General features: G+C 41.8%; 1 protein-coding gene across 9 annotated transcripts in view; it reads left to right on the top strand.

Annotated features, from left to right (window-relative positions):
- Window positions 1-24,154, top strand: part of KANSL1L (KAT8 regulatory NSL complex subunit 1 like) — a 66,049-nt gene that overhangs the window by 2,585 nt on the left and 39,310 nt on the right. For 5 of the 9 annotated variants that reach the window (XR_013958227.1, XM_080632099.1, XM_080632097.1 and 2 more), the window contains exons 2-4: window positions 1,291-1,496; window positions 4,220-5,337; window positions 20,760-20,901. Coding sequence is in view for 8 of the 9 variants with exons in the window: in XM_080632099.1 (XP_080488225.1) it covers window positions 1,419-1,496; window positions 4,220-5,337; window positions 20,760-20,901 (1,338 nt within the window). In the remaining variant the exon portion in view is untranslated. Of the gene's footprint in view, window positions 1-1,290; window positions 1,497-1,851; window positions 1,955-4,219; window positions 5,338-20,759; window positions 20,902-24,154 lie in introns of those variants that run through there. The other 4 variants (XM_080632093.1, XM_080632098.1, XM_080632096.1 and 1 more) reach the window with 4 other exon arrangements.

Below are 24,154 nucleotides of genomic sequence, written 5' to 3'. Positions count from 1 at the left end.
GAAACAGTTGTGTTAATTTTAAGCATTATTTGTAGACCCTGAATTTGAAAGCAAAATAGCATATATATACACACACACACTATTTTTTGTGTATATATATATATATAATGTAAAAGTCTTCTCCTGGCCTCCAGGAATCTCATTGTTAACAAGAAAGTTTCAGGTGTTTGAGATGACAAAAGATGGCTCCATTCAGGAGAGAAGGTTTGTAGAGAGGAGCCTTACAAACTGTCATGCAAATGGAGTTTTATTGTCACTGAAAACTAGAAGATCACAATCAAAAACCCCGCTAAATGTCACAACAGTCACTCCCCATTAAAAATCCCCCAGAACGTTGTCTGCAGCATTGTGTAACTAAAGTGATAGTGTTATGCAAGGGGGGGAAGAGTCAAAAAGTGAAGCGACCATAAACAAAAGCTGGGAAGGGAATGCCACCCTGTGTGCAAACAGGTTTGTGGTTGGGGTTTGGTGTGTTTATTTGAATAGGGTGCTGCTCATTGCCAACGTGAAGACACTAGTTTCAGGGTTTAGACAAATTCCGTTGGGGTAAGCCTGGGAGAGAAGGGTATAACATGGAAATGTCGAGTGAGGACTAAGAAATAAGCAGAAGTAGCAGGGGAGAGAGGATAGGGAAAGGAGCAGAGGTCATTGGGGAATTAAGGATCAATAGCTGTTGGGAGAGAAGGGAGCAGGGAGTTCTTGGGTGAGGTAAACTGCAATTCCCAGCTATATCCTCCCAGGTAATTAGGGTGTTAGGGGAGGATAAGCATAAAGTCGCTTTAAACATCAGTTGCTGTACTGTGCGTGTCTGGTACTTGTTTCTTCCCTCCCCCGGTACTTACTTTACGTCAGCTTTTCCTTTTACAGTTCTTTCTTGTCTTTCAAGTAGAGTGCGTATTCAGCAGATGAAAAGCAAACTGGTTGCCAGTTTAGTAGCATTTCAGCTGGTCTGGTTTTGAAACCGCAAGTGGTACACAATGGAAAAAATCCTTGAAATGGTTTACCTAGGACAAGAAAGCCTTTTCCAGAATGAAAATGCAGCCTCTTGCTGAATACCGTGCTGCAGTATTTGTCTTCCCTCCCTCTGCACTTTCTGGGGTGTTTTTTTGTCCCTAGAAGGTAGCAGGTTTGGCTCTGGAAACTCACTTCCAATAAGGTGAAGTGAAATTATTTTTGCTGCTTTCTGCCAAAATGAAATAAAATGTGTCAAAATGAAAATGCACCATTCTCACTGAGCCAAGGACTTGTACTAGAATTTGGGTTTCATTTTTGATTTTTATGTTTTTGCAGCTGATACTCCGTTGTGCTCATTTACCAGTGACTATTTGTGTCTGTGTTTGTAAACTTCTTGGAGAAATGCCAAGGACTGGAGACTGGGACAGTACCAGCTTTTGCAAAGTCCTTTTGATGGCACTGAAATGAGAGAAACGCACCTGAAGTGTCTCACACGACTGTCTTCAGGGCAGAAACATCGTGTGAAGTTTGCACCTTGCTCGGTAAGGGGCTAATTGAGCGATTTCTCTCCTCAAAAGCATTTTTTTTTTTAGCTATATTGTCATTTCAACATCATCTGTCAGGAGCACGTAATTAGTGGTTTGTTGGTGCTCTTCAGTTTCTGGTTCCATTTGAAGGTACTTGCAGGTAAGAGGGGAAGAAATCTAAAAGAGGGGAAAAACAGTCCCCTAAACTGAAAAAAAAAAAAAAGAAGTATGCATTGCAATTGAGGACATTTGAGGCAGTACCAGAAGGGTTTGTAGTATTGGAGGGTATATAATCAAGTTAAGACACTAGAAATTTTTGGTGCCAGTTTTTTAATAGCCTCCATATTCACATAGGTATGAGATACACACCTGCAAACTGCTTGTTTGCTTGAGCAGCAGCTCTGCTGTGTGTGGATGTTTCCTGGCTTTCAGGAGTAGCAACCTCTGACTGTTACCCACTCAGGCTGAGGGAGGTAGGTGGTGAAGTTGGACTAGTCCTAAACTCATTGCTCAGTGTATCGGACTGACAGTGTGCTGAGAGAGTGTCTTGGAATTCCCAGGGACAGGTCTAACACGGGACCCCCTTGAGTACATAGTAACCCCACAGAGAAAGCATGGGCTTCAGTTCTCTCCCCCTTATGGCTTAGCCATCCTAAATCACTTTGACTTACTATAGTTATTTGCCATATGCTGAGATGGGGGGAGGCATAGGTGTCTGAATCCATACTCCTTTGGATTTAAAAATTCCTGTGCCTGCTAGCAAGAGCTGAAAGACACAAAACCGGGGGTCAGTCAGATGCTGAGAGCACTACCAAGTCACCAGAAGCTTTGCAACTGGAGCTACAGCTCTCATCAGTGCATTTCCCTGTCTGATCCTGGTAACAGGGCTCTTACTGAATCGCTGTCTGCTGGGAAGGACTTTATTCTGAACTCCTTTATAGTCTGAAGTTACTGGCTTGTTGATAAAGGTTAAAATCCTGGGGATTTGAATAGTATAGTTTAGGATTAGCATTAGGACCACCAAACCTGGTCCTTGTGATGCTGAGTAGGTAATGTACAGTATGAAAACCTCATGGTTGAAGTATAATGCAGTAATGAAAGGTGAATAAACCATACAGAGTGTTAAGGCAGTACTGGCGCATGTGGTACTCTATTTTAATTTGTAATTTGAGGGTTAAGGAGAAAGCATCCAGACTGGTATTTCTCAGCTCCGTAGTGTTCCACGTCTCCCTCTAATGTTTGCACCTTCAGTGTAAAACCTGTAGTTATAAACAAGCTAATGCTCTGGACAGGGAGTTTGCTTTTCTTAGGATCCATACATGGCAGTCTTGGAATTGTTGACCCCTTATGGGATCTGTGCGTTGAAAATTGCTGAGCTAGGCAGCTGCTGCGGAGATCAAAGAAACCGAAGACATTGAAAGGAGGGCAATGGAAATACTGTTCAACTAGTACACTGGTTAAACAGAGAATTTACTGTGGAATTACTGTGCTACACTCACTCTTGTTTATTACTCTCTTATTGTTTTGTCTTTGTCTCTAGCTTCTTAAGGAAGAACTGACCGTATCTTATCTTTCAGGCTTCTGCAGGCCATGTTCAGTTAAATCTTTCACTGGGTTTATTTAACTATCTCCTACACAGTGCTGAAAGTACAGTGTAAGGCAGTGATTCCTGCTGTGTAGGCTGTGAAATAGATATAGTATGATATGAAAGCATAGCTGCTGACAAGAGGTGGAGGGTGACACTGGTGTTTTGATCCCAAAGTTAGGGAACCCTTTGCCTAAGCCACGGCAAGCCACAGGCTGAAGGGTTTGTAAGGGAAAACTGTTGGTCTTTACTCAAATAGTAAAGAAAATAATTAAAGAATATTGTGGGTCTAGTATGTAGGCAGTGCCTGATGAAGAAAGAACTGGGTACAAAGGCACGGAAAGATTTTTTAGGAAACATTTAGAACTTACGGTTCTTTGTTTTTAAACCATTAGCCTTGATGATTGGTTTCTAAAGTGTTATTTTTGAGAATATAGGATACATTAATTTATCAAATGCTTGCTTTATATAGATTTACATTAAATATGTTTCTCTCAGTGGAGCCTCTGGGTTTATTTCAGAGTGTTTCATTATGTGGTAGGTGTACTGCTGTGCTGAACTTGCCCTAGGTAGCTGCCTAGCTGCCATTGCTGGGATACTGTTGTTAACTCATTTAAGTATAAAAAATATACTCAAACAAAAAGCAAATGCAGCTCATCAAGTAACTTCTCTCCAGAGCAGGTTACAGGAAAATCCAGGCGGAGTTCTGGGGTGAGCATGTGTAGATGTGCACCTCTGTGTGTGCCTATACATACACATGCATTCACACGTGTTTTAAAACACATTCTTTCAGTCACATGGCTTATGGTCATGTTTTTCAGTTTGGGCAGGGTTAGATGACAGTCTTGAACTTTGTGAGTCTTATTTCTCAGACTGACAGGATCAGAAATGCAGTGAGGTATAAACACTCCCATGAGAGATAAAGGCTTTCATTGCACATGGAACAACCTCGGAACGGAATAAAGACAAAACCCAAAAGAGTGTTCTTGTTTGATTTGGCGGGGAGCATAGTCTATCCGTGTGCTTTAGATAATGTCCTTTTTTAATGGAATCTTTGAATAATGTTGAAATGTTGAAAGAATGAACTGACAGTTGTTGTATTTGTACTGTGTCATGAAAATGAGAAAATTTACATGGCCCATGTTATTTTCAGGTTTGCTGTAAACTACCTACCGTAGCTATAATGACACCAGCCCTCAGAGAGGCAGCAACAAAAGGTCATGGTATCCACTTGTCACCTTCTTTGTCCTTTAGAGCTATGGAGTCTGATACAGCTTTGTGCATGGAAAATTCCAGAGCAGTGGAAGAGAAGATAAAAGAGGACTCCATCGCACAGATTACTTGCTCAGTCCTGGGGTTCCCCACTGCTGAGCCCAACCTCAGGAATGATATCCTCAGTGTGCAGCATTTTGGTTCTCCACCATCCTCCAAGCGCTATCAGTCTGTCTTGTTAATGAGTACAAATTCTGCGTTTAACAACAAAACCGGGAAGCAGACAAAAGTGGGAGAACCGGGCTGCTCCAGGATGGGAAAGTCATTGCATAATGGTGCTGACACCTCAGCTGGGCAGATTAGTCATTCAGAACCTGAGGAACAGGTCAAAGGGCAAACGTTTTCACAGACCACGTCTTCGAATCTGGCAGGAACGCAGAGACTTTTGGAGTCCAATGTAACTGAGTCCAGTAATGCAGAAGAAATGCAGCTTTTAAATGGGAAATGGTACAAGAAGAATGGTTTTTTGGGTAGGGCTTTGGAAGTCTGCACTGAAACAATAAAGGGGGATTTACTACACCAAATTCTTCACAGGCCTTCAGAAGGGATTTTGAGCTGCACCCCAGAGGAGGTGTATGCTCGCTTACTCCAGTGTGTCACTAAGCAACAAATGGAAATCAGTCGTGCCAAAAGAACTCAGAAACGTTTACAAATGCTTCTGGCCAAGCATGTTATCAAACACTGCGATCAGCAGCTGAAATGCTTTGTGAAACATCACCTACAGAGGATGAAGGTTTTTCATGAGCCAACCAGATTTTTGAGCGGTAGCTCCCTCAGGTGCACTGAAGGTTGGCCAGAAAACAACACAACTACTTTGGAGAGTAGTTCAAGTACGGACCCACAGAATGGAGTTAACATTGCACCAGGTGAAATCCGGGGATTTGCACTTCATACTGGAGGCCTGCTGTCTCGTGTGGAGAAGGATCTGGACTCCGACGCAACATGTAGCAGCTCAGATGAAGATGGTGAGGAACAGACTGTAAGAACAACTGTGGAAGCGTAAGTGTTAAATTCCTGCTAGACTCATGTGCTTCATGCTTAAAAATCAAGATGGAAGGGTCTAGACCTGCAGGATCCTTCTTGTGTGAGTAACCCCTCACTCAATAGATAGTCCTGCTGAAATCAGCAGGACTGCCTGTGTGAGCCAGGTTTGTCAGAGGCCAGGCAGAGAGTAAGAACTCCTAATTACAGTGTTTAAGGAACAGTTACTTTACTAGACTGTAGAGCTAGATTTTGTAGTGCACTCTTACGAGTTTGCATTACATTAGTACTGCTAATGATTCAGTACTCAGGTGGTGCTGTAAATTGAATAGTAATAGCAGTGCTTTTTGGCCAGTATGAAAATAGTTCTAATTTTATTCTGGAGTTATTAAGAATTAGTCAATGTTAGGATCTTGAAATCCACTGCTATGTGATAAAGAATAAAAATAGTTATCTGATGCAGGTGTCAAGCCATACAGTGTTTTGGGGTTGTATATTGAAAAAGTTTGCTGCTTTGAATTGTGATTTGTAAAATGTTAGTTTACTTCCTGAAGTTAGTTGTTCTGCTGCTGGGAATGAAGGTAGGACTGGTGTTTTTATTGTTGCTGGTGTCTTTTTTCAAGAAGAACCAGAGGGAAATCGGTCTTATGAACTAATACTGTCTTGACTTCACAGCGATCCTGTCAGTACAAATTATTGTAGCTTTGGAAATCAGTAACGGGTAAGAGAACTAGATAGTAAAATTGTTCCCTTATGGTGGTACAGCCTCTTTTATTTTTCTTCTTTTTTTTTTTGTCCCCTACCTTGCTACACTATTAAAATGTCATGACCGAAGAGATTGAGTTAGAAAGCAGTGAAAGGACAGCTACTCTCCCTTCTGAAGGGAGATGAACAGAACAGAGTATGTCTCGAGGTCTGTTAGGATATGGTAGTCAGGACAGTGACACATGGAATAGAGCTTCATATAAGCACAGCAGCTTGCTAGGAGCTACGTCGCACCTGCATTTCTAGCACTTGAAGTCAGGATTGGTTTTGTCTTTCCTGATCTCTTCTTAAACTGTTGTTAGCAAGTGTCTAGAAAGCATTAAGAGCCACACTGGTGTTTGAGGAAAAATAAATACTGAAAAACTTACCTTGGCCTGTTTCTTGGAAGGCATAATGTTAGAAGAAGTCAAGGAAGTTGGAAAAAGAGCTGTGCCCTGTTATGTGTTCATAGCTTCAGTGAGGGAGGCTTCAGTGTAGCATGGTTGTATGAAATCATGCTGCATTTCCTTAAATGTATGCCTGGAAACCAGAGAGGAGAAAAAGTATGAAGTAAAATCTAGTTTTGATTTCACAGAATGGTAAATACTGCACTGGAATGCAACCAAAGCATAATGACTTGCCAGCTAAGTTGGGATCACCTTAGATATTTGAGTTTGTGCAAGTTGTATTCTCCTTTTGAAATATTTCAAAGAAAAACCAGCATTTTTGTCCCTTCCCAGCATAGGAGAATCTGCATTCTCGCTGATAACGTTTGAACTTCTGAGTAATATTTCTGCCTCTCGGATTCTTATCTTGTGATTACATGAACTGAAAAGAAAAACTGATGAGAAACTCATAATTCTTGAAGGGTAGTGGATAATGTAAAACTTGGACTGGAGCTCTGTGTGAGGGGTTGTTGTTTTTTCTCTTCTTGCCAGGGGCAGTTGAGTTTCTAACTCTGCCTGCCAGTCCTTTTACCTTTATTTCTTCTTGTGGCTTTTGAATTCCTTAAGTTGTCTTTTCCACTTCAGGCTTGCTCAGTTTGTTTTGTTGCACTGAGGAAAAAAATCCCCAGAGGATTATGAAGTACAAAGACACCACCTTTGGCTCAGGAAATCCCCAAGCTGCTGTTGCTGGCAGCTATGGGAGTGTTCTGCAAAAGCCCTGCTCCCTCCATGCCTGCCCTGTTGTGGGACTTGGTATCTTGACCACTACTGCTAAAAGTCCACAGACTGGGTAGACCATCCATAGTCTTACTCATTGTGACCCTTTATTTGTAGGTTGTGTTTTATCTCCCTTGTTTACTCTCTTACTGATGAACAGCAGTCAAGCAGCATCGCTGGGGTTGGCAGTCTGCATTAGCGAAGACATTGCAGTGCAAGAATCACTGGGGTTTGAACTGTGCTGCAGGGCCAGCAAGCTCATTTTTTAAGTACTGCCTAATTGAGGGAGAAGGTCTGTGTGCATAGGCTGAGGCAGTGCTTGAATTAACATTGCAGTGAGGACAGGCTGTCTCTTATTTGAATTTATCATTCAGCTTGAAAGGGTTTTCTTCATTTCTCCAACTTCCCTAAGATCTGTCTTTGTGGCTGAATGGTTGCGCTTTTTCTTCTAGTGCCAAAGGTAATTCACAGTGCAGCTGCTGTGATTTGCTGTTTCTGAGCTTTCCCACTTTAAGGCTCTTTGGATTGCCTTTCACCTGGACAAAAGAAACAAACAAAATTAACATCAATTTTTATTTCTACTAAGTGGATTTACATACTTTTAAATGACTTTCTTCTCTCCAAGGAATTGACTCGTGGTGCTTTCCAGAAATAATGTGATCATGTGGATGAGAGAACACTGATTTCCTTGCTTGCGACTTATTTTTCATAGTGAAGACTTTTAATGACCTGGAAAGACCTTGGTGAAATTCTTCATAGTACTTAACTGTAGATGTCAGAAGATTCTATTAATGCAGTGATGAATGGGAAAACTGTTTTGGGTTTGCCTATATCACAATTTACTGCTTGCATTTAACTTGAGGGTGTAATCACACTGATGGCTGGTCACTGTTATGCCTGCATTGCTTTTTATCTTTTTTATGGGGGGAGGAGGTGTCAATCCAACGCAGGGAGGAACCTGCTGTTACTGTGTTTACCTGAGAACAGCCTGTTTCCTGTCAGGAGGAAGAAGCTGATTCCAGCTCCAATTCTTCATGGTAGCAAAAAACCTGGAGCAATTTTTAGCAGTTTGAACCTGTTCATTCTCATTATTCTGAAAAGAGTTCTGCCCAATGAGTGCTGACATAAGCTCTTCTGAGTGTTATCTCAGTGCTTTGTGTCTCAAGTAAGATTGTCTTTATCCATCTATTTCAATACCTTTGTTGTTTCGTTGCAAATAGCTGTTGTAAGATATTTAGGCTACCGCTCATCCCTTGTGCATTACATTGGTCTTGGCCTCAACACCAAAAAGAAGCTCCTAGGTCTTCTGGTGAAGGCAATTGTTCTAGTTGACAGTTCACTTATTGAACTTCCCTAGTTCCTAGAGCAACTGGAAAGCTTCCTCCCATTTCAAGAGCTTAATCAAAACATATTTGGTCCTTTGAGTATTTGCTAAAAAGAAATACAAAAAACCAGCTGGCTTTTTTCAGGAATTTTGTCATTTTGCTGCCAGCTTCAGCTCATTCATGTTTTTAACCTGTCAGTTTTCATGGAAGGTTTCTTAGGTAAAGCACCAAGTTTCCATCAGTACTTTGTAGTGTATTCTACTGCCATTACAGCCTTTGGGTGCAGGAAATTCCCTGGACACTGCACAGGGATATAATAAGAGAGAATCATGATAGTACTTCTCTCTGGTTTCTCAAAGGCAGAAGCTAGGTGCTGGTCACTAGCTCCCAGCTAGGCACTAGCAGCCAAAGTGGATGGGCTGAGGAGGGCATTACAAAGCTGACAATAAGTTAATTCATTCAGGAATTCACAACTAACATAACCACTTGAAATGCAACGTAGACAGCATTTCACTACAGGAGTTTACTTGGAACTTGGTGATCATCTTTGTAGTTAATGAAGATGGAAGATGATCTGTAGAAATGGTCACAGATTTCCAGCAAGGTTAAATGGGGGAGGGAGTGAGCCCAGAGTTTTTTCAGCAGCACAGCTCTGCTGTGGGAGTTATGTATTGTATCTTTCCAGGCCAACTCCACATCTTTATCCATGTATTTTGTGTGTGTTCCTGGTGCGGTTTAGAAGTTCTTGTTTACCATGTGCCACAAAGAAATCTGATGCTGAAGTGGTTATTTGGGAAACCTTTATAGTTGCAGGGTACAGAGTTTTTCTTCTACATAAAATCATGCATGATCTTCCAGAATCAAAGATATATCCGAAGGCACTGCTGCTCACTCCATCAAATAGTAATACACGTACCTAATGGATTAGAGAGAAAAGCTGCTTACAATAGATGTTTGCTGCAAAATAAGTAGCTGTCTACTCATGAAAAGTCCTGTGCCCCAGATCCCCCGTCTGAACACAGATTCTTTTGCATGATTTGATGGGATTTTTTCCTTCTGAATTATTTTCCTGCTTTTTCTCTTGATTTTTTTGAAAGACATGTTTTACTGATTATCCTTCAGCAACCTCAAGCCTGACGAAGAAGCAGTGTTATGTTTTTCCATGCCCACAGGGTTTATTGTGCCTGGAAACTTTTATAATGAATGTGCAAAGATAGTAAATCTTTTTCCCTCCCCTCCGCACCCCCCTTAGATTGCCAGTTGGAGTGAAGTTGGGAAATCTGCTTTTAGTACATGTACTTGCTGGGGAGGGGAGCAGTGATGCAGAGAGACTACAGGAAGGAGGAAAATATTATAACTAATCTCTCCAGATCTAATCTGTTTGTTCTAGATTATTTTCCATTTTTCCTAGCATTTTTTCTCAAGGCCAAATGAGCAACATTAATGCAGTTCTGCAAGCCTTGCTATAGGAGACACTGCTTAAGGGCTAGAGTTTATTGCATGTCTTTGAGCAACATTGTAAGTGGAAGCTGTTAGTTTTTGCAAGGTCAGGTCCTAATTTTCCACTTCAAGCTGTAATTTCATTTCATACCTGATATGAGAACTGAATTCTTGTTTTGGGAAAGGGAGGAAGAGAGTCTGCCAGGACTGAATACTTGTCTCAGTTTTTCTTAAGCACAAACCCCCAATTGTTTCCACGTGTTTTATTTAAGACCTTTTTAGTTTACAAGTCTAGGAAATGTCTTGTTTGCATAGAAGATTAATGTGAGGGCTTTTGAATGAGTATAAATTCATAGGTGCTAATAATACGCTGATTCTGAAATGTTTTGTATATTGCTTTTTCATGAATTCCATTCTCTCAGTTCTTGGCTCCTGTCACTAGGATGTGGGAGGAGAATTGTTACGGGGAATTAAAGAAAAGATAGCTTTATAATTCCTTCTGTTTCCATTCCAGGATACATGGATTATTTCAGAATATATTCAACCTCACTTGGTTGGATTTCCATAAGAAGGATTTACAACTTCTTTAGGGGGTCCCATATGCATTTACTGGTTTTTTTTAGAGGTCTCATGTACAGCAGTAACGGCTTGCTTTTGAGCAAGGCTTCCTTTTCACAGTACCAGAATAGTGTTCGTGTGAGTGAGGAGCCTGATTTCTAACCTGTAATTATATTAACATTTTTGCAGCTGCTGAAAGCTTTTAATGAAAGGTAGAAGGTTTGACAAGTTGTAACCTGCAAAGGAATCTAAGAGCCAGGAATGTCAATGCTTTTCAGTTAGGTGTTGAATGCATGTTAAATAAAAACTTGGCATTACTCTTCTGAATGACAGTTTCATGCACCTTCAAGGTAGAGTAGAATAGAAAATCTTTTAATCAGACACATGTGTGCATGATAACCTCTCATGCTTAATTAAATGGTAGACAAGGAGAGTTTGGTGCTTGATGTCAGCTGCTGCTGAATCAAGATGTTACGGGCACCCTTTTTCTTTTGCTAAGCTGTGAAATGTGTCTAATTAAAAGATTTGTTTACAAACAACAAGGAACTAATTTTTTGTACCATCTTACAAAGTGAGGGCAGCATGATTTCATTTCATAGATAACATCGATTCCAGGAGAAGCTACTTCAAAGGGATATATCCAGTGCCTTTGAAAATCAGTGTACGTGGGCCCCTGATACAGGAAATCATTTAAATGCTTTCCTTTTCTCATGAAATCAAAAGTGTGCATAAAGACTTCCCAAAATAGGAATGCTGTCCTGTAACAGGATTTCATTCATACTGCTAAATATGGGTTAGGAATGTAACTTTAGATATCACATTTAAATATATTGACCTGTGCTCTTTCTTACTGAAACTGAAATAGCTGTAAATTGCTTTATTTTCATCCAAGCATTTTGCCTTGCTGTTGGGGGTGAGAACAAGTTTGCTGTTGAGGAATTTAAATCAATGGTATTTTCAGTTATCAAACTTTAAATACTGATTCTGGTATTGAAAAAAATGTAAACCTGAAGGTCCATGTTTGAATATGTGTGCATTCTAACCTCCCCTTACTCCCAGCCCATGGGGGCAGACTGGGCAGCAGTAGAAGTCTGAAACTCCACCCCAAGCTCCTACAAAACACCCAAACCAAGAAGGTTGCAGTGATTCAAACCTATATTCATTACACTCTCCACCCATTATCCCTGTGGACCAGACTACAGGGTTTAACCTCAAAAAACTCCATCCCTGCCCCGCAAAGCAGACAGCCAAGTACTGTTTGGTTACTCCTCTATTACTTAATCACAACATGCTTACAGCAACTGAGGGCCCAAAGGACGCTGTTTCTGATGTCCCATGTCCCGAGGGCAAGTGCCAGGTTCCCTCTGGGGCAGCTCTTGGGCTGTGCTGCTGGGGCTCACCCCAAACAGGGGTTTTACACTCAGCACAACCCCTCAGCAGCTTCCTCTGGGGCCCTCAGGAGCGGTGGGTCCAGACCTCAGGGCTTGAAGCAGGACCCATCCCAGCTCTACCCAGCTGCCCTTCTCCCCTGAAGGGAGGATCCTTCCAGCCTTCTTATTAGCCCATTCCCGTACATGTGGTGGGAAGACTGCTCGCATCACATAACAGCAAGGCATGTTCAGTTCGGTGGGGGGCAGTGTACCTTTGTTGCTGCTCTTGCTTCTCATTTCTCACCTGATTGCTTTGCTGTGGGCTTCCCCACCAGTCACAGCCACTTTCGAGTCTCCTCTCAGTCTCTGCCCAGCAGTTTTCCTTGTTATGCTTCCAAAAACTTGCTGATCATCTCCAGTGCCCCAGCATACAAGTTCTGGATCAACTGTTAGTTGTCTATCCAAAAAGTCTCAAGAATATGCTTTGTATCCATTTTTACATCAAAATCTGATACTGTATGTAGCTAAAATGAAATTATTTAAAAGATGGAGTTAGGTGTTATATGAATACCATAAAATCATAGAATGGGTTGGGTTGGAAGGGACCTTAAAGCTCATCCAGTTCCAACCCCCTGCCACGGGCAGGGACACCTTCCACTGGAGCAGCTTGCTCCAAGCCCCTGTGTCCAACCTGGCCTTGAACACTGCCAGGGATGGGGCAGCCACAGCTTCTCTGGGCACCCTGTGCCAGTGCCTCAGCACCCTCACAGGGAAGAGCTTCTGCCTAATGTCTAATCTAAATCTCCCTCTCTAAGTTTAAAGCCATTCTTTGTCCTGTCTCTGTATTCCTTTGTAAAGAGTTCCTCCTCAGATTTCTTATAGGCCCCCATTAGGTATTGGAAGGCTGTTACAAGGTCGTCAAATCTCCAGGCTGAATCAGCCCAGCTCTCTCAGCCTTCCTCCAGAGCAAAGCTGCTCCAGCCATTGCAGCATCTTTGTGGCCTCCTCTGGACTCACTTGAGCAGGTCCTTGTGTTGGGGGCCCCAGAGCAATGCCATACCTACCTGTTCCTTGTGAGAATATATGTACGTATTTTGGGACCAACTTTAATGGCTCAACAGCATTGATGTGCTGCACATATGCTGTAATAATGTTCCATTTGCACATATCTTTAAAGGAATATATTGTAAGCTCAATCTTATGTTGAGCATGGGATGCAGGCGTAGCACTACTTTCTTGATTTCTTTTTCAAGGGCAGTTGTGTAATACTCACAAAGAATTTCTAGGCCTGTGTTCCTGGTGTTTTGTTGTTAGTCTATTGATGTTGTGCCATTGCAAAGGCAAGAAAAGCAGCTTGTTTCCAGGCAGCCCTGGTGTTCCTGAAGTTTCTTTCATTGTGTGTTGACGCTACCTGGTTCTCTGCTCTATGTGGGTCTGATCAACAGCATGCTAAGGTTTAGTGGAAGAAGCTGGGGTGCTGGGGGAGCCAGTGACATCTTAAACATGATTTTTAAAGTCTTTTAACAGAAGGCATTGGCAAATATGTATGTTTGAAGAGTATTTATTGTATTAAAAGAGGAAATGGTGCTGGTTGTTTGCCTTGTGCAGGTTTTTACTTGAGCAGTTAATATTCTAACTGACCCCACCTCCACCAACCAGTTTGGTTTTTTATCATTAACAGCTCTAAAGAAAGATGTAAACAGAATTGAAGATGAAAAGCACCTGAAACCAACCACTGGGAAAAAAAATGAGTACTACTTTAACTGACAAAACTGCTTTCAGATGCTGACTTTTAAATTTCTTTTGTTGAGGCCTACATTGAGTTAACAATGCAGTGCAAGTGTAACAGTTCAGATTCAAATAGAAAACCCATAGTAACAGTGTGAGTCTTTTCAGAAGCCCTGTAGCAGGCAAGTACTGCCAGCGGCATCCCATCAGTTTGGAAAATGGGATTTCTCAGCTGAGGGAGCATATAGACCTCCAGTGTGAAATTGTTATGGAACTTCTCCTTTGCTAGGGTATCCAAGCGCGGAGTTTTCTTCTATAGCCTTTTTTTCCTGAGTATCAATTTTCCCCTTCTCCCCTGTACCATGATTTTTCTCTTCAAGGGAAAATCAGGGCTGTGGTTGATAATCTCAGGTGTTACTGCATAAATTCCTCAGGCCTGACAGATTAGTAGAAACGTTCGGCTGGATGCAGTTTTTTGGTTTGGGAAAGTAAGACTAGTATTATGTGTTATATGCTACTGGATGCAATTGTGAAAGTATTAAATGGCAACAGGATGTCAGAGATGGTGTGACCAGGCGCGGGTGCCAGAAATTGTTGTGATAAGCAGTTGCTGATGTCTGTAGCCGATAGGGAGAACTGTAACCCATCTATTCTGAAGCTGTGTGGTGTTTCAGAGGAAAATCTCTGCCAGGTAAAAATTGCTGTTAAACACCAGATAGCAACCCCGGAGGCTGCTGAGAAATGGCCTGGTTGCAGATCTTCACAGAGATTGCAGTGTCATTTTGAATACCAGAGAACTTCCCTGAACTGATTTTGGGGGGAGGAAGGGGACACAAGTTGGCTCTGTGGGCAGTCAGGCTGTGGTGAGCACTCCTGGATGATCCGAACAAAGGCTGATGATGGTGAACTGTCAGAGTAAACAGTATTGTGTTGTGTAGCGTTGATGGGCTATGATACCAGAGGATGATATTTGTTGCACTTTGTTTTAATCTTGTTTGCACTCTGGAATGTGTAGAAGAGATTTGAGTTCATAAAAAGCACTCACTGGGTTTTTTTAATGATGTGGTTGTTATGGGTTTAACAGTTAACTGGTCCAGGGGAATTAATACTTCAATAGCAACCAAGGTTAGTTCATTCTGAAAACAAACATTAAGGAGGTGCGCTGAATGAATTAGTCCTTGGGAAAGCATTTACGGGTCATTTCATAGTTGGGCATGTTTGTTCAGCCATTACAAGTGGTGGAAGTTTTTGTTGGGAGTGGGCAATTTTATCTCATGAGTAAAATCTAGATAAGATTATCTAAAATACATGGGCTGCATACTTGGATTCACCTAGTTTAAATGTTTTCTATGATACCACCTCTTAGTTTTCACAGGTAATCTCTTAGCTTACTGCCGCTGTCTGTAGAGAGAAGAAAAATTGACATGTTGAATTACACCAGTGTGTTGGCAAAAGGTATCACAAGCTCTGCGCTCACCTTAATGGCTTGCAAGAAAATGATTGTACTCAGGCCAGCTGCTTTTTGAGGATTACTGTGTGTAGTCAAAGGAAAACTGCCTGTGATGCTGGTGTAAAATTAGGGGCAGCTCAGGGAGTTCACAGCTTTGCAGCTCTGGTGCTGGGGGACCCCCCATGTTAGTGTGCTGTTGAGCGTTTGTGATAGTGCCACGTGGTGAATATGAAGTGGTTTGTATTTTTGAACAACTCAGCTTCCCAAGAGAATTGGGAGGGGGTATGGTTTTTTTCCCAGTGCATTAAGTCTCATGAATTTCATTGTGAGTCATATGATATCTGGATGGGATTTAAAGATATGGAGAACTTCCTGTTTTGGTTTTATTTTTTCCCTTTTCTGTTTCCAGAATTGAGTCCTCCATCAAAATTACAAACTTCTGCTGTTGTTTCAGTGCCTCCCACCAAGGAAGGTGACCAGCTCTGGCCTGAGGGTAACCAGTCTGGAGGTTATGCGCTGCTTTTTGCTCCCCAATACTGCACTGTCGCATAGTTGGCAACAGGCCTCTGATAGCCCAGGAGCTCCTAGTGAGAGGAGGAGATAAACCAACAGGGATGGCGGAGATCAGGATCATGGGGTCACTTTAGGACTAAATCATCTGAAAACTGGATGCCAGGACAATGTGGATTAAACTGAAGAGGACATGGCCTGGAAGACAGAGCAAAATACATTGTGTTAGGAGACTGAACGGAAATGAAAGTGTGAGGGGATGTCAGGAACAACTGCTGTTCTAATGTTTAATGCAGGAGTTTGGGATTGGAGAAGTTTTTCCCACCCACACTACGTGGGTGCCTGGTTCCCTGGCTTGCTGGTGTTTAAGAATGTTGTAACTTGAAAACTCTGCTGTTCTTTGATACAAACCTTTTGAAAGGAGACTGTGTTTTGGGTTGGCAAACCTGCATTTTGGAGTTTAGATGTGGATCTGTTGCAAGCACGCTTCTTTCCTGTTGAATAGGAAGCGTCCTGTCATTGTCCTTGCAGATGTGTCATGGTAGGGGAATGCTGCTTGTTCTCACTGGGAGTTAGGAGGCTTGAAGGCCTCAGTATGTAAGAAAATTGTGGAGAACCTTACCTTGGCACCGGGCTGCCTGCTCACCATACCTGTTTGAATCAACCTGCCCGGATACGTACTATTAATCCCAGGATCTATACTTTTTGTGCATTTTAAACACCACTGTGTTTCTCCTTCGTTATTTATGAACTAGTTTTCAGGCTTCTTGTTTTGTTTATAGAAAGAAAATTTGCCCGAGAGGTTTAAATTCCACCCCTTCTCCTTTCCTTTAAACAAACAAACAAAGAAACCCCCAAGCATAAAACCCAACAGTGTGTGCATCTAGCACAGCATTTTTATCTCGGTTAGCAGTTCCTCTTTGCACTCAGGTTGCCTCGTTTGGGGTTTTTTTTGGGGGGACAGACTGATCTTTGCTGTTTTGAAAACATAAAACTCACCTACAACATCTTGGAGGCCCTGGAAATACTTTCATAGTCCTGTTGCATTCTGAGATGTTGGTTTGGCTCTATAAAAGCGAGGTTTGTTCTCAGTTCTCTTTCCTTTTCTGGAGAAGGTGAGAGTGCTGAGGAGTTCATGTGTATATTCTGTCCACAGATCATAGCTGAAGACTTCTTTCAGTTCAAGCAGTAGTGTGGACTGTAATAGAAGTATATTATTTAGTGCTCTTCAATAAATCTGTTTCCCAGCTGAGTTCTTTCCCATGCTTTGGGGAGCACACTACAGCCTGAGTGTCTGCTTCCTTCCTAGGTACATGGTTTGATTGTCTACATTTGTGGCCATGCTCCTCATGGCTTGTTTGTTCTTCTGCATTTTTCTTTCTTTCTTTCTTTCTTTGCTTGCAAGTTGTACAGGATTGACCTCCTGTGGTTCAACCAGAACAGGGGAAATGCAAGCCAGAATCTTATGTGGAAACAGCTTTTGCCTCTAATGCAATTCCAGCATGTTTTTCTAGGGAACTTTTAATGAGATGTTTCATTCATACAAAGTCTGCGTTGCTCTGTTCTCTTCCATTTCTAATAGTCTTGGATGAATGCAGGAGATCATCTGCAGGTTTAGAGTCATCGTAAGAGCAATAACAAAATAACTGGGCTACAGTTCTGAACATGGGAAACTTTGTGCATGTAACGTGGTTTATATTGAGTTGCCAGCAGAATGAGTTTGCAGTTCCTGTGGAGGATATATGGTGTTAGGAATTGCAAGCACAGAAACTAAGTAAAGATGCTTTGCAAGAGGAACACACAGGAAGCAGGACAGACAGAAACTGGTTTTTTTCTTGTCTCATTCCCAACAGAGAACCAGAGAAGGAGCTTCTACTTTAGCACCTGCTCTGACTTCCTCCTTCAATAACAGGCCTGGTTATTTTTGTAGCTGTTTGTGGTTGGTTGTTTCATGGGTTTATTTTTCGTTCTCTGGATGTTTTTCAAGGTGCCACCTTGAATCAGCTTTCTTCAGTGAGTGAATGTTGTGCTGTGCTCTCTAACATCCCAGCAACAGATTTACAGATATCTAGTTTTAAAGTTAGTTATTTTTTAATTGCAGTAGTTTTAATTGCAATAGTTTATCGTTTGTCACTTGGGTGACCATACTACTTTGCATGCAGACAGCTCACTTCAGGAGTGTGAGGATAGCGTGATTTCATCTTCCTCTGAAGGGTTACAAGCGTTACTAAATAGTTTATAGAGAAGTAGACTTAAAGGCAAAGATGGCAGGTAAATAATGCAGGATCAAACAAATATGAGTGACAGAGATAGGAACAGAATTTAGCAGTGCTCTCACCTCCTATCCCATTAATGTGAGCTCATGCTTGCTGCCTTGCCCTGAGCTTCATACCCCTTCCCGTGTGGCAGTGCAAAATTGTGTATATCTGTCTGTCTGCAAGGCGTGAAAACTGGGAAGAGGGTCTCGACTTAACCTTGCTTTGTTCACCCTGCCTCCAAAGTTAAAGTGAAGCATTAGCAGCTCTCTTCCATGTCACCATGAAGCTGCTCAAGTGCTTGTGCAGGCGCTGGGCATGGGGCAGCCTGGGCTGGCAGGAGGGAGAAGCTGAAGTTACGTGTTTTAGCATGAGCTTAGAATGTTTGTGCTTGGTTCAGTGGAAACTCTTCCTTACAGAGGAGCCTAAGGACATCATTATTACAGTGTAATTAAGTCCTGTTAGTTTAATTATATGGTACACTTTAAAACCTTCTGAAATACTTGCATAGTGTTTTACAATGAAGCAAAAATATATGTAATATGCTTAACAGTGAATGCCATCAATTCAAGATTTAATGCTGTGGTTAAGAAAAAACCCTGCAAACACGTTGATTGTTGATACCCTTAGTGCTCTTGTGATTTCTTTAGTGCCATGCTGATTCCATACAGTATATATGACAGCAGACCAGTTCCAGCCCTTTCCATTCTGCTTTTTGTTTCCTGGCTGTGTGGGTGCTTCTTCCTCTCACCTGCTGCCCTTTCCTCCTCACTCCCAAATAGTTGCATCTAGCTTTGGGAGGTAATTCTGTCAGTGTGATTTATTTGCTTTCACCTGAGCTTTCTTGCTGCAGTGTCTTGGTTTTGTGGGGTGTTGGGTTTTGGTTGCTCATTTGTCTTTTGAGAAAGGAGTTAGAAATAGGGACCTCAACACTACTGTTGGCTTTTTCTCAGTTATCTCCTTTATTCCTGTTTACCTTTTTGTGTTAAAATGATTAACTAAGGGATTTCCTGCAGCCTCATAAAGCAGCTCTTTCTTAGGACTAGCTTTGTGCCATCCCAGAGTCCTGTGACAAATCTGAAGTATTAAGAGCCACCACACTTGTTGTAAACACATTATTTAATAGAGCTCTGCCTTGCCCTTCTCTTCCTCCTTTTCCTGTAAACTGTATTTTATGACTTCCAGAAGCACAAACATGCAAAAGCTGTCATTCCCAGAAAGGTCTTGGTAAAAAGACCTGGTTAAAGCATAAGTAACCAGGGCTACGTACTATGAGCTGCTGGTGATAATGAATATACAAGAAGGGGATGTCAGAAAAATGGGTATTCACAAGATGACTTCATACACCTTTTTTCCTAGGACAGAATCACTAATAGAATGTATAAAATGTAAATAATTTAATATGGTGTCTATTTATAGAGGTCTTCCAGTTTGGTTTTGATGGTAATCTGCTTTATTTGCTTGCACATAGCATTTGGATTTAAATAGGGCATTTCAAACTCCTGTCTAATTTTATACTTTCATTTTGTCTATGTAGGAGAGAATTTCAACTAGCTGTAAATTATGTAGGCATATAATCTGTGTTAAAAAGGGGGGAAATTACGTATTTTAGAGGTAACCTACTGAAGACTGTGTCTTCTTGCTGTTTATGGTAGCTAAAGTAGACTGAAGGTTCTAAGGTTTTGATTTATAGTATGTTTTATTCTTTGCCCTGAAAATATTAGGATTCTCAAATCTGGTGATACTCAGTAAATGTCTAGCAGCTTCTGCAGGGTGATATGTTACCTTTCTTCAGTTGTTGAGGTAGTTGACACAAAATTCTGCATACAACAACTGCACATATATGATGTTCTTATGCCAGTTCAGTGGCGTCTGCTTTTTCTTGCATCTTTTTTGATACTTCAGTACTCTTCATTGCCTGGGGAACAGGGGATTATATATTCTGTATGTGCAAAACTTACTTACAGTGTCACCTAGAATTTAGATCCAGCAGTTTATCCCAGTAACTTGAGTAAAAGCACTTCTTTTCCAGAAGTAGATTGATTTTGATTTGATAGTTCTTTTAAGTTAGCTGTGGCAAACTACTTGACAACTTTAGTGGGAAAAAGTCACCAGTCGTTTTCTTTAAATAAATAAACTCAGTTAATGATAGTCAAAGTTGCATGTTAAAATATTGCTTTGTGTTGTCTCTGTTGCTTAAACTTACTGGATATTAAGATTCTTTGTTGAGTGGTGCCATTATGTCATTCGTGTATTTAATGTGTAGGTTGAGTAACAGTTGCTGATGAATTTAGCATAATAAAGTTAAGCTAATGACAGTGTCAAGTACAAGGAGGCATATACACCTCTTAGTAAAGAACAGTGACCTCTTAGTAAGAGTGGCCTCTAAGTATCCTATACTGCCACAGCTATATTTATAAACTAGCTTGAATAAAAGAAATCTAAACTACTTAGTTGGGTTTTGGGGCAGTGACTTGATATCTAGCTGCTCATTGCTGGATGGTGTTTTATTAGATTCCGGTTGTTAGCAAACAGTATTCATGGAAGCTTGTGGGAGGAAGTGTGGTGTAAGAATGTCGGTTCTTGCTGGTGGAGTTACTGGTATTCTTTACAAATCTGTAATCTACATTAACTGATAGTTTCTCTAGCTGTGGGCTTTCTAATACAGAACAGTAAACTGGCTTAGCCTGGGAATAGCCAGTGAACATTGATTGTACTGGTTTGGGCAAGCTCTGTAGTTACAGAAATAAGCTGATGTGAAACTGGATGGGTATAATCAGATATCTTCTGAAAGCAACTGAGATGCTTACAACATGAGGCAGAGCAGCTGTCAAAAATGTTCTTGTGCAAATGTGGTTATCTTTATTTTTGGACTAACCAGCATTTTGTCTTCACAGCAGCTATACTTCTGAATGGAAGTGGCTTGCAGACAGAGCTAGAATTGGCAGCCGCTGGACATGGCTTCAAGCCCAGATTACAGAACTAGAATACAAAATCCAACAACTAACTGACCTTCACAGGCAGATACGTGCCACCAAGGTATTGTCTGTAAGCTCATAAATGGGCTTTTCAAATAATTTTGGACAGTGTTTCGTGTAATACTTATTTATTTGGTTCCTTGTTGTTATTGTTGTTTGTTACGTGCTAGAGTTCTTGTATCCGTGCAGGCCATGACATGCAAAGGTTAATGAGAAAGAAGACGTCGAGAGCTAAAATGTATCCTAGAGGCACCAGTACAGGACTGGGAGTTAGGAACTCTCACCTTCCTTACATTAACTATCTGTGATAGTTAATGACTTTGGTAGTGACTTTCAGGGGCCCAGCACAAGATACTACATTTATCACGCTAGTTTTTCCCTCTGCAGAAGAGGCAAGATTTCCTTTTCAGGTTGTTCATTTTTGTGTTGTGGGCTTTCAGGGTGGGTTTTTGTGTTACTTACAGTTACTTACAGTGCATGTTTATTCTGAGGATTAGCTAGTTAATGTTTGTACAGCACTTTGAACAGGTCAAGGATTAATTATTACTAAAATTCCAATGTGTGTAACTCATGTACTAGTTTTTGTAAATGGAACTGGCTAGACAGTGGGAAAGGTACATTCCTAAAACATTAATAATCTATGTATCAGTTCAGTGGGTTCCCCAGGTCATTCTCATGTGCAAGAAGCCAAAACCTGTGGTAATTCTGGTTGTGTGATAGTGAGAGGTTTTAGAGAAGAGCTCTTTGGCTCTCCATTTAGAGCCTCATGTAGGTGGTCTGATCTATGCTGGGGTCAGATAAGCAGTGATGGAGAGGAGCCAGAAGATCCTTTAGACTTTATGTGGCTGAACGTGAGACTTACAGGGAGGTTAAAAGGACTCCACAGAGCATTTCCCTCTGATCACATGAAGAAAAATGATTCCCTCTCCCCCTCAAAGCCCTTCTTTTCATCCCTGTCCTGCTCACAACTTATCCCCAGTCTGTTTTTACTTTAAAAAATCCTTTGTTTGAGGGTCTGTCCTGCCTCAATAGCCACAGAAGTGAAAGGAGATTTTGTATTCTGGTGAAGGGTGAGAATGCCTGTATTTTGGTGCTGTCCTAAATACCAGGTACATGCACACTGCTGCACACAAAAGCTATCAGCCTTTAGGGTGGCAGAAGTCTCATGAGCTGCAGAAGACAGATAAATAACAGAGAAATGAGAGAAAAAAACATTCCTTTAGTCATGCATTTTCTTCACATTAGGTGGTGTGTTGGCTTGGAGCCTAGTCATCTTCCTGGTGGAGATCTTTAGTGACATTCCTTTTTGCACACTTCATGCCCTTTTTACCAGCTGTTGTATTCAGTTTTTGGCATTATGTCCCATAGTGAAGGTAGATGCATATTTTCTTTGGCTGTGTTTTTTCTGTGTAGCCCACCAGAGCAGCAGCAACTACAGAAGGACATGCAGACTGACAGAAGACCTCTTTGTTTTCATTAGTGGCTGCTAAGTAGTGACACAATATCATTAGAATTTGTGTGCTCTGTCTAATGGTTTCAGAGTGGTTTTCATGTGTTTTGAGTGGAAAAAAAATGTGATTCATAGCAAGTGAACAATGACTTCAAGCAAAACACCACTTCTTTAACACCATAATGCAATAGGAAGTGAGATGGTTGACTTGTGGGCTACTACGTTGTGTCTTCTCCATCTCTGTGCACACAGAAATAACAGATCTGCATCTTTGAGAGTCCTTGCATTTAAAAATATATGTGTAGAATCATACAACCAACTAGGTTGGAAAAGACCTACCATTACCACAAGACTGCCAAGACCACCACTAAACCACTGAGGGCCTCATCTACACAGTTTGGGAACACTTCCAGTGACTGACTCCACCGCTGCCCTTGGGCAGCCTGTTCCAATGCCTGAGCACCCTCTGGGGAAGGAGTTGTTCCTAATACCCAGTCTGAACCTCCCCTGGAACAGCTTGAGGCCGTTTCCTCTTCTCCCATCCCTTGTTCCTTGGGAGCAGAGCCCAGCCCCTCCTGGCTCCATCCTCCTCTCAGGCAGTTGCAGGGAGCGATCAGGTCCCCCCTGAGCCTTCTCTTCCCCAGACTGAACCCCCTAGGTCCCTCAGCCGTTCCCCGTCACACTTGTGCTTCAAACCCTTCACCAGCTCCATTGCCCTTCTCTGGCCCTGCTCCAGCACCCCAATGTCTCTCTTGTCGTGAGGGGCCCAGAACTTAACACAGGATTGAAGGCGCAGCCTCACCAGTGCTGAGTACAAGGGGACAGTCACTGCCCTGGCCCTGCTGCCACACTGGTGCTGATACAGGCCAGGATGCCGGTGGCTTCTTGGCTGCCTGGGCACAAGCTGCTTATGTTCAGCTCTGTCAATCAGCACCCCCAGCTCCTTTCCCATGAGCAGTTTCCAGTCACTCTTCCCCAAGCCTGGAGCGTTGCATAGGATTGGTGTGGCCCAAATGCACTTTGTCTTGTTGAACCTCATCCCACTGGCCACAGCCCACTGATCCAGCCTGTATCTGCAAAACGAAACAATTCCATTTGGGGGGTGGGGGATGGGGGCAGAGGGAGGGAGTCTATTGCCAAAACCCACTCTGGATGGAACCCATTTAACTTAGAATTTCTATATAGTCACTATTAGTTTTCTTCTGTTCCTGTTCCATCTCTATCTTTTCATACAGTGTCAGTTTTCTCCTACTTTTCTGCTTTCCCATTTCCATGTTTGGTCAACAAGATTCTGCAACTTAAAAAGAATTCCATTGGAAGTGTGTGTGTGTGTGGTCTCCCTCCTTCACCACTTTTCCTGTGCGTCTTTCTATTTCTCTGACTTCAGAATCTGTGGTTTAGACATTTGGGGGGTTTTTCTTCTCTCTGTAGTCATGACCTATGATTCTTTACTAAAAAAATCTATAAAGATTCTGATTTCTAGAAGAGTCTAAAGCTGTTGAGCTAGCTTCTCTTCTCCTCCTGTTGTGGCACTTGAAAAGTATATCAATACTTGAATTTCCTTAAACATACTGCCTACTTTGTAACTGCTGCTGGTCTACAGATTGTAGTACGGTACTGTCAGGGTTTGTTTCCATCTTCTGTACATGGAAAAGCACAGATGATGGGCTACTAACTGATAAGGCATGTGGAAAAATCTAGTATTGACCTGATGGAAATTCAGAGTCTCTGTGCCCCTTTTGGGAACTCAAGCAAGTTTTTGAGCAACTATGTTTGGTTTTAGAGAATATCTTTGTTCTCAGCTTTAAATTTGTAACTCGAACAGGGGAATAAGTTAGAGAGACATTGAGAACAGGACTATTAA

The sequence above is a fragment of the Psittacula echo genome (genome assembly GCF_963264785.1).
Source record: "Psittacula echo genome assembly, chromosome: 20".
NCBI lineage: Eukaryota > Metazoa > Chordata > Aves > Psittaciformes > Psittacidae > Psittacula > Psittacula echo.
This window is presented reverse-complemented; position numbering and strand designations above follow the sequence as displayed.